Consider the following 16,715-nt stretch of genomic DNA (forward strand, 5'->3'; position numbering starts at 1 on the left):
ACAAGGGTGTCAAAACTGAGGGGACTCTCCAAGGTCATAATGAAAAGCAGCTCCTCTAAACGCCTGAATCCTTTTTGACTCCACCCTCATCACTTTAAGGATGAAGCCTTTCTGTACAAAGGCTTTGTACAGAAAAGAAATTATTAAGAGTTATATTTTATACTAATGCTAACACAGCTAACTGAGCAGAAAGAACTATGAAGTACAAATTTTTCTAAGGTTTTCTTATTAATGGCAATATAGACTTTATTTATTTATTTATTTATTTATTTTGAGACAGAGTCTCACTCTGTTGCCCAGGCTGGAGTGCAGTGGCATGATCTTGGCTCACTGCAACCTCTGCCTCCTGGGTTCAAGCAATTCTCCTGCCTCAGCCTCCTGAGTAGCTGGGATTACAGGCACCTGCATTACAATGCCCAGCTAATTTTTGTATTTTTAGTAGAGATGGGGTATAGGAGTATATATTCTACTATACTAGAATATAGTAGAGACCACTATGTTGGCCAGGCTGGTCTTGAACTCCTGATCCCAGGTGATCCATTCACCTTGACCTCCCAAAATCCTGCAATTATAGGCGTGAGCCACCGCACCCGGTAGGCAATATTGATTAAGGTGGGGGTTATTTCCTAAAAACAAACATAAGCCATATGTCATCTAATGCAGTTAAAGATCACCTGTTGACAGTATTTTAAAAGGCCTTGAAAAAAAGGGGGCGCCTTTATTTGGAATATAAATAAATCACCCTTGTAAAATTCTATTATCTATATAAATTGGCCTATTTTCAAATAATAATTTAGCTATTTCAATGACCATTTTAAGCCATAAAAGGCAAAAACAAAGGGAACCTCCTGAATTGTACACTTAAACATGAATAAGAAGGTAAATTTTATGTGTATTTTATCACGATTTAAAAATTTTTAAACAAAAGGGTAACTTTTGGATAATGTATGATACTAAGAAGGACATGCAACTAAGTAATCAGACTGCTTTTAGTAAGAAAATAAGTTGCTTTTGTTTTTTTCTTTCGCTTTTTGAGATAGGGTCTCTGTCACCCAAGCTGGAGTGCAGTGGCTTATTGTAGCCTCAATCTTCAGGGCTCAAGAGATCCTTCTATCTCAGTCTCCTTGGGAGCTGGGAGTAGGCACATGCCACCATGCCTGGCTAATTTTTTAATTTTTTTGTAGAGATGGGGTCTTGTCGTGTTGCCCATGTTGGTCTCAAACTCCTGGACTCAAGCGATACTCCCACCTTGGCTTCCCAGAATTGCGATTACAGGTGTGAGCCACCATGCCTGGCCTGCTTCTCTTTTTGTATTCTAAAATTCAAAGGCCTAAGTATCAAATCCCTAAATGTCCAAATACTGTCACAAATAAAGACTCAATAATAAACTCCCTCCAAAAGTTTAGACAAACTCAGGTGAGAGACTTGTTTCAAGGGGCTATAAAAAGAAACACCAGGGCTCTGCAGGAGAATCAGTTTTTAATTTTCTAAATGTATCTATTTAATGGAATAAGTTGATCATAGATTTGTAAACCAAAAGGTAATTTCTCAAGTATTTGGAAATAAGGAAAAGCCTCCCTACCACCAACCTTTTGGCCATCTTTCTCATTCTCTTAGAATCATCCTAATCCCCTAGTATACCCTTACCATATATCAATAAGGGCACCATAATATTATGCAAAGCACAGATCTATATGCCTGATCTCTTATTAGACTTGCACCAGAGACTGCTGAATCACTCCAGGCATGAACTCCAAAGCTGAGGCACACTAACCAAACCCCTGGACATCTACAGAAGCAGGGGCGTTCTCTCTCCAGCTGGCTGCTCCTTCTGGAAGAGCTCTTTGATCTGAGTTAATCGGCCATAGAGCCTCTCTCTCAGTGGAGGAATGTGGTAGCTAGGGTCCAGAATGTTCGTAACTCGGCGCTCTCTCTCTTGCTTCCATAACTTGTATGGGTGGGGAGGGAAGAACGGTCGTCCTCTCTCTCTTCGAATCTGTAATGTAATTCCACTTACAGCCAGCATGCCCCATACTGCCAGGATAATAAAGTCTAAAAAACAGTAGAAAAAGTACAGTTTGAACTCTAGTATTTTAAAATCTAACATAATAACACAAGCCTTCATGGACTAAATCTGTATCTTCCTTTCTAACAGACTTTCTGGTGAGTTAGTCCAAACACATATGTAGTTCCTCACTTACAAACCAAGGAATCAGTGGGGAAGCCACAGTCTTATTTTTGAAACTAGGATTTTTCTATTACAGGCATTTGAAAGTCCAGACAGGTTGTAAAAAAATCAGTTGTTTGGATCCTTGGCCTTCCAACATTATGTAACAAGTACCCACAGTTGGTTGTGTGTTTTTTCAGAGGGAGTTCAGGGAGGAAGGCAGTGATCTTGTTATACTTCACATATGTACGTCATGGAACATCAGATGCCACCATGCTCATTTCTTTCCCATTCCACTCCATATGGGGCCCTACTGCACTCACAGTGTAGGTACAGAAGCGCATGAAAAGATTCAACCAATTGTACTGTTTTTTGTTTTGTTTTGTTTTTGAGACAGACTCTTGCTCTGTCGCCCAGGCTAGAGTACAGTGGCGCGATCTTGGCTCACTGCAAGCTCTGTCTCCCGGGTTCACACCATTCTCCTACCTCAGCCTCCCGAGTAGCTGGGACTACAGGCGCCCGCCACCACGCCTGGCTAATTTTTTGTATTTTTAGTGGAGACAGGGTTTCACCGTGTTAGCCAGGATGGTCTCGATCTCCTGACCTCGTGATCCACCCACCTCGGCCTCCCAAAGTGCTGGGATTACAGGCATAAGCCACCGCGCCCGGCCAGTACTCAGCTTCTAGTAAAAGGCTCGGCAAAACACTGTCTGGTACTTAAAATTTGCAAGAGTTTTAAGGTTTTCGAGGATTTCGAGGTCTCTACCATCAACCTCTTATCCCCTGCTCTGGATGGTAGAGGGAAAGACTTGCCCTAAAATAAAATCGCAACAGTCACAATTGTGCTTATGCAATATATCTTCAATTCTAAGACATGGTTTTTCACTCTCCACACTTCAACATTTCTGAAGTCAACGTGTCTTACAATTTGAACAATTCATGTGGCAGTTATTTTTTTCTTCAAAAAATTTATAGAAAATCTGTAATGGATAGAATCTTACAAGTGAGGGAAACTACATGCTTGCTAATTAAAAACTCTTTCAACTAGCAAACTGCATGCTTCATTAAAGGAGGGAAACAAGGGAATAACTTAAAATTCAATCAGGTTGTCATTCTCATCCCTCATTCCATCCCCACCCATAAGTGTCAAATGTCTTTACTGTCAGCATTTTTCTCCCCACTGAGAATGACCAGGTAAACCTAAATAATCTTGGAAATTTCTTAAGGAAATTCATTTAGTAGATTTTTATCTTCATCTTAAAATTTTAAATGCTTTGTTCCCACGATCCTAAGTTATCATAACAGAGGGTTCTCACAGCATTGTTATGCTGTGTTCCCTCCTTTTGTCCCAGTTGACTTTCTTCAAATTTAGTCTCCAAGTGCTCTGGTTAGCATAGGTGGGTTAAGACTCCTACTGTGCTGTCACACTGGTTTTTGGATTTAAGAGTCTTACCATTAGTTTGAAAAGGCACATTTGTGAAAGCTCTGTGGAAATCCTTGTTGAGCGCTCTCTTGAGTACATTCAAAGTGATGTAGGAAAGGCTTGTGGACAAGTAACTGCCAACGGCTAAAACCACCGAATAGGAGCCAATGACTCCACAGGTCAGTATGTTCAGCTGTGGAAGAGTGGAAGAGTTTAGGCATCATCCATGGTAGAACAAAAATAGTTTCTAACCCTCCACTGGCTTCAGTCACAGGAAATCACCTCTGCTCCCTCAGGCATGAAAAGGGACCAGACCCACTCAGAGCTGAACAGAAGTTCCCTGGAAAGATAAACTGAAAACAACCTTCAACATCCATATGAGTTCTTAAAACACAGTTCAGCTTATCCAAATACTATGGAAAACATCTTCCCTGTGAAGGAACTTCAACAATAAAATCTAACTAGAGGAAGAATCACTCTTCTGAAGCCAGCGGAAACTAATGACCCATCGGGTTGGTGTACTAGAGTAAGCACTACCTTCTCTGCTCCCACTTAAAAGCATACTGACTGGGATGCTCCATTTGATGGGGGGGGAAAAAGCCAAACACCATGTGGTAATCATAAATAGAATTTCCTTTGCTTTCATAGTAACAAGGCTATTTAGAAGCAATCATCTGATACAGATAACACAGCCCTCCCCAGTAAACATGCAAAATGATGAAATAAGTGATCAGCTGAACACAGGATAGCATAATGAATAAATCTAACTTTTGATGAAACACTTACTATTCTTAGGCAGCCCATGAAAACTACTGGAATGAGGATAGCTATGCAAGAGAAAGTGACCCAGAATACACCATCATCATGAAAAATCTTTAGGTTTCCTGAAAAAGCAAAAAGAAACTAAGAGTAAACAACAGCTTTACCAAGTTAGATTTAGTTTCTTGGAACATATGAACACACATATACATCAAAGGCTTAAAGTAACAACCAGGGAATATGTTGGCAACTAGAAATGAATTCTAATTTTCTTCATTTAACTGTCAATACAATCTTCTTTGAAGGATGTGTTCTAGAAAGTGGGTGGGGGGAATCAAGTAGGTCAATGCTCTGCACATTTATTAACAATCATTTAGAAGAGACTGGAATAGCCCAAGCTCTTCCATTCACTAGCTCTATGAACTTGAGCCTCAGTTTCCTAACCCTCAAAACGACATTGAATTATATCTCCAAGCTCTAAATCACCCGTTAGCTCTACATTTCTGACTTCATGATTTCGTACTGCAAAATAAAAAAATATAAATAAAAGGCATTCAAAGTTAAGAAGTTAAGCCATGAACCCAATGTAAACAGCAAATCCACTTAACAGATTTTTACCATCAAAGCATGTCCTGTCATGCCACTGCACACTGTGACGTGTGATTTCCTCACGTATCAAGAAAGGGGAACCAACCAACCATCTGCTCTTCCTAAACCCTTCTCCTGCTGCTGGACTCTAAAATGCTGCACAACTTAGGCTGACCCAGAACAAATATATAAGAACTCCTCTTTATAAATTAAGTTTAAAAAGCAAGAATAGCCTGACTGCTGTTTAATACTGACACTGGCACCACCGTTCAGTCCATCTGTAAATGGCCCCATGCCTCAAGACCTACATATCCAGGTCAGAGTGGAAGAGTGGGAGTCCCTCGGCTACAGGATTGGACCTTGAGACTCCATATTCTCTGAAGCCAACAGCAACATGCCATTGAGGTGAACTTACAGATTATATTCTCTAGTTTAACTATAAATTCACCTTCACATACATACATGGCTTTTTTTTTAAAAGGCTTTCAAGAAATCTAGGTATTAAAAACAGTTATGATGTATGCATATGAAGAACGGACCCTTTCTGAGAATAAGCTCATTGCTTCCCCCATAAGGTGAAAACTAACAATCTAATCAGATTGTAGCGGTCAGCCAAATATTTTTCAAATGCTTATGCTTAAAAATATGCATAGGCCTCCTGGCCGGGCATGGTGGCTCACACCTGTAATCCCAGTACTTTGGGAGGCTGAGGCGAGCAGATCACTTGAGGTCAGGAGTTTGAGACCAGCCTCGCCAATATGGAGAAACCCCATTTCTACTAAAAATATAAAAATTAGCTGGACGTGGTAGTGCGTACCTCTAGTCCCAGCTACTCGGGAGGCTGAGGCAGGAAAATCACTTGAACTTGGGAGGTGGAGGGTGCAGTGAACCAAGACTGCGCCACTGCACTCTACCCAGAGAGACAGAGTGAGACTTTGTCTCACGGGGGAAAAAAAAAAAAAAATATATATATATATATATTTCGTGTGTGTGTATGTAGGCCACGTGTAGTGGCTCAAGCCTGTAATACCAACACTTTGGGAGACCAAGGTGGGAGGGCTGCCTGAGCCCAGTTTAAGACCACCGTAGGCAACAATGAAACTCTGTCTCTACTAAAAAAAATAGCAGGTATGGCAGCACACACCTGTAGTCCCAGCTACTTGGGAGGCTAAGGTAAGAGGATGGCTTGAGCCTTGGAGTTTGAGGTTGCAGTGAGCTATGATAGTGTCACTGCAGTCCAGCATGGGTGACATAAAGAGATCCTGTCTCTAAAAAATAAAAATATGGGTTTGCACCCACTAGCAGTGAGGAGATGATCACTCTGTCCTTGAGCTATGAGATAGTTCATAAATAAACATATATAAAGGGAATACGCTAAAATAATTTTTAACAATAGGAATAGTATGTCAAAAAGTTTAGAGACAACTGCTCTAGACTTTTATAAAGATGAAAATTAAGAGACCTCTTTACTTCTGTTTTCTCATTCCTCACATCTGTCCTATCAGATCGTTTCACAGATGATGGAACAAAGTTTCAATACCTTGTCCAAGGTTATAAGCTAGAAAGAGAACTAGTGACAGAGCCAGAATGCATATAGAGGGTTTTTTCCTGACTGTATAATTTATGCTCATTCAACTCATGAAAAGTACATTAAATTAATAGAAATTCTAACCTATCATCCCTCCATCCTCTAAGCATTAACGAAAGCGGGGAAGCCCATTAAGTAATAGTTGGTTTTTGTGGTCTTTTTGTTTTGTTTTGAGACAGAGTCTTGTTCAGTCGCCCAGGCCGGAGTGCAGTGGCACCATGATAGCTCACTGCAGCCTCAACCTCCCAGGTTCAAGCATCCTCTAGCCTCAGCCTCCCAGGGTAGCTGAGCCCACGGGTGTGCACTACAACACCTGGCTATTTTTTTTTTTTTTCCAGTAGAGATGGGGACTCACTATGTTGCCCAGGCTGGTCTCAAACTCGAGCTCAAGTAATCCTCCCACTTGGTCTCCCAAAGTGCTGGGATTATAGGCATGAGCCACCATGCCCAGTCATTAGGTAGTATTTTATTTAGCACATCTTGGGTAGAGCCTTGAATCTGTATTTTCCAAAACATCCCCATGTGAATCTGTCATTTAGCTGAGCCTACACAACACTGCTTTTCATCAGACTATCCAGATAAAAGGCTACCTATAGCAGGGCCAGAAGGAATATGCTTGCCTCTAGGTTTGCTAAAGTCAGAACAAAGGGCTTTAGACAGTAAACACAGGTTGTCAATTCTCTGTAGTCTTAGAAAAAAAAAATCTTCAGGGAGACAAGGGACACAAGACTTGTACTCCATTATATCCTGCATTCTCTATAGAGTTGACAGCCTCATGAAATGGCTATTTTTATATCTAAAGTCCCATCAACTTTATTCCAGTGTTTTAAGAACACTGTCACAGAAAGGAAACAGCCAAATAGAATACTTTTGAGTACAGATACTTTGTTTTTGACAACAATCAGGAAATGTAAATTATTAAACAATGGCAAAGAAAGTTAACTTATAAGTTAACCAGATTTTAAAAACTGATAGCAATTGAATTAGTTTTTTAAAAAACACCAAAAAACCCCAGAACCATCCCTGTGCTACTGCCCCAGGGTGATTAAGTACCTCAGGGACACCTGGGGTTTGGCAAAGGGTGGGAGTGGAAGTTGAGGGTACAAGACCAGAAACAAAGTAGCAGGTTCCCCAACTCAGCTGCCATCAGAGCAGTGCCCCTTTACCTCCATTATTTCTAATAAACACACACCCCTTAACACAACAAATAGACACAAAGCTACCTCTACAGACATTCTATATTTCATCTAATGTGCCTTTGAGGAAGGAGGGACTTTTACTGGTACGGGTGCTGTCTGACAGTGTCACACCATCAATGCATCTGCAGAACTCCACAGAAGCAGCATTGACATGCAATGCCACTCCAGGATGCAAATCCAATTAGGCAGTATTCAAACAGTGACTCACACAAAACATCAGTTACTTATCGCTTACCCAGTGGAGTAAAGAAAGTCACTGATGAGATGAGGAACCCCAGCACTAGTCCAACACAGAGCATGCAGATCGAGAGGATTCCAAATCGCCACCACACAGCTACCAAGAACATCCCACCGACGCTTCCAGCGACAGCTGTCAGAATCAGATGCACTGCACAGAGAGAGGATGAACTGCTGGATCACCGGCAGTACTTCCAACTGCGTGCCTTAGACATACAATACCGTTACCAACGCCAGCTTTGGCTTTCTGTAGGTCAGGCACCAAGGGCTCTTCAGTGGCGCCACGAAGCCAGCATTGAGCAACCCTCTCTAGGGAGGGGTCTGGGCTGAGACAAGGAAATTAGCCAGGGAGCTAAACCTCACAGGACCAGTGACAGGCTTGGCTTGTCAATAAATTGGGATTGAGAAGGAAAAGGTGACAAGCATTCTGTCAAATGTAATGGGGCAGGGGGGTGTCTGTTTTCAGGTAAAGAAAACCTCAACATTTTGCTTGCTGTACATCTCCTATCTTCAACATATCACATAACCAGAACACAGGTCTATAATCAACATGGATCCTCCTTTCCCTAAGTACCAAGGAATTCACCATACAGATTAAAAACCCAGAAGGTCTGAATGAGTAGTTCAGAAAAGGTGTTCCGAGCCTAGGTGGACCATTATTTTACACGCGTAACAGGCTGTCACACACAATACCACAAACTGTAGAAGGAAAGGTAAAGTAAAACACAGCACCTGCCTTCTTGAATACCCAGTTAAACTATATAATTTTCACTTACCATCATACTTGATAGGTGTCAGTCTTGTAATCAGTATGTAAAAGAAGAATCCCATGATGATAAAGCCTATGAAGAATAATTCTAAGTGGCAAACCACCAGGAAAGGAAAAAAGCAAAACAACGAAAGCTATGGTTAGGCACTCTTTTTACAGTGCAATTTAAATAGTTAATCTACAAATACATGCTTAATCTACAAATACATGCTTAAGCTCCTGGAATTTACATGTTACAGCATTCAGAGGAAAAAAAACATCTGAAAGGCAGAAGAAATTCAGCAGTCATGGGAGTAGTTATTATTAAACAGATACAATATTGAAGTACTAACTACAGGATACACTTTCTTGTATATAGGTCAGTTTCCATTGTTAAATGGTTATTTGTTCATTTCATAGCTCATTTTAATATATTTATTTTTTCTGCTTAAAACAAGAATAGCACTTTATCACGTGTGTCTGATATGAAATTACACATTTTAATAGTTTTGTAAGTAAAAACAAAACGTAAAAGGTAAAAGAAACCCAAACTGTTCCAAAGCAAAATATAACTTTTATATCTTCTTTTAATTCATCCTATCCTGTTTAGAATGATCAATCATTACCTTCATCCATTAAAACAGTTGGTAATGCAAGCATACAGATAACTTTGTTCCCACAAATAAGCCTAATCCTGATCATGGAGGCCACAGCTCTACCTATTTTCTTAAATTGCTTCACAGTTGTTCTTGGTAATACTTGTACTGTATCTCAGTTTCAATAAATATAAAATGATACATATCAACATATCAAAAAAACCCAGAGTGGGGCATGGTGGCTTGTGCCTGTAGTCTCAGCTACTTGGGAGGCTGAGGTGGGAGGATCACTTGAGGCTAGGAATTTGAGGCTGTAGTGCACTATGATTGTACCTGTGAACAGCCACTACACTGCACTCCAGCCTAGAAGACACGGTGAGACTCCATCTCTTCAAAAAGAAAAAAAACAGCTAGTGATAACTTTGAGACCACAGCTTAGCAACTAAGTTCTTTGTTACAGAATCAATCTACATGTTGAGATATTATATATTCTTCACAATACTCTCTTCCCAATTAATAAAAAAAAGTGTCATAACAGCAGGAAAGGAGTTGCTATTTCAAACAATTTGAGACAAGTTTAAAGAGCTTTATTAGATCAGGATTACAGTTGAGCTACCTTGATTCTCAGTTATACACCTTGTTGATTAAATAAGGATTTTTTAGTAATCAAAAACATCACTTATATAAAAGGCAGCCCAAATAATTCAAACCAATTCAGTGAGCATGATTTACATCCCAGTTCTTCAATGTGTTTCACGGATGTAGATGCTGGCGTTCCCTTTGGCATCTGAATCTCTCAGGTCTGAGCAGACATTTCAAACTCATTATACACTGCAGCCCCATAGCCTGATTCGTGCGAAACCAAGTCAATTGCCATCACCACAATCCACACATATTTTTACAAAGACAACCAACTTTTTTTTTTTTTTGAGACAGAATCTCACTGTCATCCAGGCTGGAGTGCAGTGGCACCATCTTGGCTCACTGCAACCTCCATCTCCCAGGCTTAAGCAATCCTCCCACCTCAGCCTCCCCATGTAGCAGGGACTACAGGCACACACCATCAAGCCTGGCTATTTTTTTGTATTTTTGGGAGAGACAGGGTCTCACCGAGTTACCCAGGTTGGTCTCAAACTCCTGAGCTCAAGTAATCTGCCTGCCTCAGCCTCCCAAAGTGCTGGGATTACAGGTGTGAGCCACCACACCCAGCCCCAACTTTTCTTTTTTTGGTAGAGAAGGCATCTCACTATGTTGCCTAGACTGGTCTCAAACTCCTGGCCCCACATAGTCCTCTCACCTCAGTTTCCCAAAGTGCTGGGATTACAGGCATGAGCCACTGAGCCTGACCCTGACAACCAATATCTAATCTTGGTTATCTTTAGTCAACTAACAGATCTAGCAGCTGATAAAATTCACTGCATAATTGTATTCCCCTGTTAATAAGAAGGTTATACTCCACTGTAGGGAGAAGAGAAAAAAATAAAAATGCAGTACAACTCAGTAGACTCATGACTACAGACCCCAGCTACAAATCTATGAAGATAATACAGATAAATAAGTGCTTACTCTCCTCACAGGTCATTCCCCAGCAACATTAAAGAGAAAAGACCGCAAAATGGAAACAGCAACTACATTGGACATAATACCTGTTTTCCAGAATCTGTGTCCAAAGAAACAAACGAAGAAACCAAGCAGGGCGAAAAGAGTGAAGAACACTTTGGAAGACACTCTTCCTACAAAATAATGAAAATTTAGTGGATAATACATCCAATTTGATACTTTGTATTAATATTTATAGAACGCCTTCATCAAAAAAGCTAAGTGAACTGACATAATTTATCCCATACATGTATATTACAAATTTATCTTTAAAATACCCTTGCCACCCCTAATGAATGAACCTATGTAGACAATCAATATCAACAACTGCTGCTATAACAAAAAGAGAATCCAGACAATATATGCTTGCTGAAAGAGGTATGGAACACTTCCTATGACATATTCCTCGGTAGAGTGGAGAGAAACAGAGAGAGAGTGTTCCTAAAACAAATAATCCTGTTTCTTCAACAAACAAACTGCATGGACAAAAGGTGGCGGGGAGTGGGGAGGAGGCGGTGGGGGAGATGGAGGGAAAATACAGGTTAAAAGAGATTTAAAAGATACATCAACTAAATACTATGTATAGATCTCATCTGAAACCCGATTCAAACAAACTGTGGAAAACAATTGAGATGACTCCAGAAGCAAACTCTGGCTGTTAATCTGATGCTATTAATGAAATATTTTCCATATTTTAAAATGAAAATTATGTTAATGACACTGTGGTTCTATTTTTTAAGTGCTTATCTTTAAGGCATACATACTGAAATATTTGTGAGTAACATGATGATCAGGGATTTGCTTTAAAATTATCAAGTGATAAAGGAGGGTGATGAGGTGGAGAGGCAGAGAAGCAGGTAGAGCACAGCTGAAACAAGATAATGGCCATAAATCAAAATTGTTAAGGCTGGATAATTGGTATATGGAGGTTCGCTGAAGTTTTTCACAATAAAAAATTTAAACCAAAACGCACAATTTAAAAACATGTATTACACGTGTAAGTCACACATACACAAACTACTACCAGTCTTCTCAATTACATATATTGCCTTGGAGAAAAATGTTGCATTACAACCAATGATGAAGCATGGTATCATTTATTTACTGAAGAGAAAAATATGCTCACTAAATTCATCACCCACCATCATGACTCCTCAGAGATAAATGCAAGAAAATAATCCCTGAATGAAAAACCAAAACATCTATACAATCTCATGCTAAAATATAACAAGGTTGCTACAAATCAAAATACATAAAATGCCTAACAGTGTTCAGAATGGAGAAACCATGAAGACATACAGTAAAATAAGAAACACAAGACAGAAGAGCAGAATTCACAGGGAATAGTATATGCCTACATATCAGCTTTTCTGAGAATAAGGAGCCCATAAGAAAGATTAAACGATGGCTGCACACAGTGGCTCACACCTGTAATCCCAGCACTTTGGGAGGCCGAGGTGGGCGATCACTTGAGGTCAGGAGACCAGCCTGGCCAACATGGTGAGACCCCCCCCCATCTCTACTAAAAATACAAAAATTAGCCAGGCCTGGTGACACATGCCTGTAGTCCCAGCTATTCTGGAGGCCAAGGCAGGAGAATTGCTTGAACCCAGGAAGCAGAGGTTGCAGTGAGCCAAGATCAGGCCATTGCACTCCAGCCCGGGTGTTGCAGCCAGACTCCATCTCAAAAAACAAAAAACAAACAAACAAAAAAAACCCAGAAACATTAAACGAAAGATAAAAACACCACATTCTGTTTATTTCAGACCTGTGGTTGACTATCGTTCTAGAATTTAATTTTTACACCAAAACCATTAAATTCGCTGGGATGATTTTCTCAAACGAAAATCCCGTGGAACTCTTCAGCAAGTATAATCACCAAGACAGCAAGGTCTTCCAACCCAATAAAAACTAAGACACAGTTAGATACTCTTCCATAACATTACAGGGGAACTAAATCCCTTATCACAATACCAGGAAGGAAGGAGAGAAACAATTATACAAGTAAAGTGAGAGGGTATGGAAGGTTTCATCAAAAGCAGAATCTACGATAAAACAAGACATAAAACAGGCAGTCACTTTGGGGAACGAAAGGAGTGAATAAACTAGGACAGGAGCAAGTTGAAGGTTAAAGTGTCTTTAACTATGACAGTATTGCTAAGGGTTATGAACCACAGGGCAAGGTTTTAGTTAGGAGGCAATATGGATATAGCCTTCCTATTCCAAGCTCAGGAAAAGCACCCAAGTACTCATCAATTGTGAAAATGAGAGGAAAAATAGAACCAACATCACTAGGAAGGTTCAACTTTGGGTGGGAAGAACAACTGGCTCAGAGCTCTCTGTCTCCTAAGCCTAAGAGAGAGAGACAGGCCTGGGGGGCTTTCTATTTAGAAGCGGCTTTTGTATGGAGGGTTCAAGGAAAAGAAATGGGGGAACCGAGACATACTTCAGTTCATGGGTTAAAAATACAGGGCCAGGCGCAGTGGCTCACACCTGTAATCCCAGCACTTTGGGTGGCTGAGGCGGGTGGATCACTTGAGTCCAGGAGTTCAAGACCGGCCTGGCCAACATGGTAAACTCCTGTCTCAACTAAAAATGCAAAAATTAGCCAGGCGAGGTGGCATACACCTGTAGTCCCAGGACTTTGGGAGGCCAAGGGCAGATCACCTGAGGTCACGAGTTCAAGACCAACCTGGCCAACATGGTTGGTCAGGTCTCTACTAAAAATGCGAAAAATCACCAGGGCATGGTGGTGCACGCCTATAATCCCAGATACTCTGGAGGCTAAGGCACGAGAATTACTTGAACCTAGGAGGCAGTAGTTGCAGTGAGCCGAGATCATGCCACTGTACTCCAGCCTGGGTGACAAGAGTGAGACTCTCTCAAAAAAAAAAAAAATATATATATATATATACACACACACACACACATATATACATACACACAAACTTATATCTGCCTAGGTCTCTTGCATTGTATCCCTCAAGGATCTTGAGTGGAAGATTGTCTAGAATGGAAGACTGAGTGGTGACAAAGAGTCTTTGCTTGGCTAAATTTCAGTCAGTCTCCTGAACCCCCTCCTAGGCCCATCTGAGCACATCTTTGTAAAATCCAGCTTCAGCAAGAACTCTGATAAGCCAGCTTAGCAAGAATCCCCTATGCTTGATATCAAATCACCCTCAATATCTAATCGAGTTCTTCACCCTCCACCATCCATCCCCCAGGTGATGTCTGACCACCGTGGTCTGTCTTCAGTAAGAATCCCCTTAGGTCAGTGCAGACAGAATGCCCCCTTGCCCCTCATGTTTCCCCTTAGAAATTTTCTATCCACTGACTCCCACCCTGCTCCGTGGCTACAAATTCCCACTAGCCCATGTTGTACTCAGGAGTTGAGCCCAATCTTTCTTCCCCACTGCAAAATTCCATCACGGTGGTCCCCGTGCCTATTGTAATACTACCCCCTACCTTGAATAAAATCTTCCTCACTGTGCTTTAACTAGTGTCACTGATTTTTTTTTTTCATTTAACAGTGGGGTATGGCTCTAGCAGAGGGAGAGAACCATAATCTCTGGCTTGAACACAACTACCAGACTTTCTTCTTCAGAGCAAAACTCCTTGAAAGAGCTACTTGAACTTTCTCCAATTTCTGTGCTCCTAGCTCCCATTTGTTCTTGAACATGCTCCTGTCAGGCTCCCACCCCACCTCTCCACTGCAACAGCTCTCACTGGTACCAATGGCCTCCATGTTGCTAAATCCAAGGGTCATTTTCAGCCTCTTTCTTAGCTGACCTATCAGCAGCATTCGCAAAGTTGATTGCTCTCTCTTCCGTGCAATACCATCTCCCCTTGGCTTCAACAAACATCACTTTCCTTTTACCAATCTGGCTCAGCCCATTGGTAGGATCTTCAATTTCCTGAGCTCTAAACACTGGACTACCCAGGGCTCAGTCCTCAGACCCCTCCGTTTTCTCTAAGTCACACTGAGTGTGCCTGCCTCTCTTGCCTCCCCTTCCACCTCTGCCACCCCTTTATAGATAACACCATCTAGCATGAGGCTTTAAATGCCATATATTCAGTCTGAAGACTTCCAAGATGCTCTCCAGCTAAGACTTTCCTCTGAATTTCAGGCTTTTATATATATAATCAACCATCAGTTAAACATCTGCACATAAACGTTCAATAGGGTTCTCAAACTGAACTTGTCCAAAACTGAACTCTCAATGTATCCTCCCAACCTTCTCCTCCAACAGTCCTTCCCACCTCAGTGAATGGTTGCGCTCTCTCTCTCCAGTTGCTCAGGCCAAAACCTACAAAGTCCTTTACACCTATTTCTCTCAAACCCCTCATCCAATCCATCAGTACACTGTACTCCAAACATATCCAGCCACTCATGAGCCAAATCTGGGACAATTTGAACATGAAAATAAATGACAGTAAAGGATTTCATCCAGAGAATAAAATAGGAATCTACAGGTCCAGGCTTAAAATAAATACATGGATAAATAAATGGGAGGGGAGGGAAAACTCTTCCTTAGAGTAGAATGGCAACAAATAAACATAGAAGGAGTGATACATTAGAAAAACACCATTTGGCAACCACCTAGTAATAAATGTTCCAGGCAAAGATCACTGGATGCCAAAACTAGGAAGCGAGAGTTTGAGAATGGGATATTTACTGACACTCAAAGTATTTTCCCTAAAGACACTTTAAAAAAGGAACAATTGGCCAGGCACAGTGGCTCTTGCCTGTAATCCCAGCACTTTGGGAGGCCGAGACGGGTGGATCACGAGGTCAGGAGATCGAGACCATCCTGGCTATCATGGTGAAACCCTGTCTCTACTAAAAATACAAAAAAATTAGCTGGGTGTAGTGGCAGGCGCCTGTAGTCCCAGCTACTCGGCAGGCTGAGGCAGGAGAATGGCATGAACCCAGGAGGCGGAGCTTGCAGTGAGCCGAGATCACGCCACTGCACTCCAGCCTGGGCCACAGAGCCAGACTCCGTCTCAAAAAAAAAAAAGGAACAGTTACTTCAGTAGCGAAACTTGGCAAGACACCACTAACCAAGTTATGAAGGGTGTCACCACCAGTAAAAAGACAAATAAATAAAGAGACAAGTGTCTCCTGCGAAGGACACATCACTTCCTTTGTATTCCTGCCAAAAAAGCATAATCAAAATTTAATTATGAGGAAATATCAAACTAACCCAAATTGAGGACACTCTAAAAAAAAATAAATATTCTGTACTTCTCAAAAAGGTCAGGATCTTAAAAGATTAAAATTTAAAAAAAAAAAAAAAAAAGACTTGTTCCAGATTATAGGACTCTAAAGAGATACATCAGTTAAATGCAATGTGGGATCCTAAACTGAACTCTGGTGAGAGGAAAAAATAAATTTTGTTGATGGGGAGACAGGGTTTCGCTCTGTTGCCCAGGCTGGAGTATAGGAGCACAATCATGGCTCACTGCAGCCTCGACCTTCCTGGGCTCAGGTGATCTTCCCACCTTAGACTCCCAAGTAGCTGGAACCATAGGCAGTGCCACCACACCCAGCTAATTTTTGTATTTTTTGTAGAGACAGAGTTTCGCCATGTTGCCCAGGCTGGTCTTGAACACCGGAGCTCAAGCAATGTGCCCACCTTGACCTCCCAATGTGCTGGGCTTACAGGCGTGAACCACTGCACCCAGACAAAAAAATTTTTTTTTGCTTAAAAAGGACACTATTGGAACAACTAGCAAATGTGGTAACATGTGAATTAAATCACAACCGTATCAATGTTAACTTTGTAATTTTGATAATTTTACTATGGGTAT

The 16,715-nt window shown here is 41.2% G+C and overlaps 1 protein-coding gene across 1 annotated transcript in view; it reads right to left on the reverse strand.

Annotated features, from left to right (window-relative positions):
- Positions 1-1,462: 1,462 nt before the first annotated feature.
- Positions 1,463-16,715, reverse strand: part of TM7SF3 (transmembrane 7 superfamily member 3) — a 44,683-nt gene continuing 29,430 nt past the window's right edge. The window contains exons 7-12 of the mRNA XM_001099269.5: positions 10,952-11,038; positions 8,738-8,818; positions 7,960-8,112; positions 4,377-4,474; positions 3,621-3,783; positions 1,463-2,052 (exon numbers count right to left, since the gene is read on the reverse strand). Coding sequence (XP_001099269.4) covers positions 1,790-2,052; positions 3,621-3,783; positions 4,377-4,474; positions 7,960-8,112; positions 8,738-8,818; positions 10,952-11,038 — 845 coding nt within the window. The 3' untranslated portion in view covers positions 1,463-1,789. The remainder of the gene's footprint in view (positions 2,053-3,620; positions 3,784-4,376; positions 4,475-7,959; positions 8,113-8,737; positions 8,819-10,951; positions 11,039-16,715) is intronic.

Source organism: Macaca mulatta, chromosome 11, assembly GCF_049350105.2.
Source record: "Macaca mulatta isolate MMU2019108-1 chromosome 11, T2T-MMU8v2.0, whole genome shotgun sequence".
Taxonomy (NCBI): Eukaryota; Metazoa; Chordata; class Mammalia; order Primates; family Cercopithecidae; genus Macaca; species Macaca mulatta.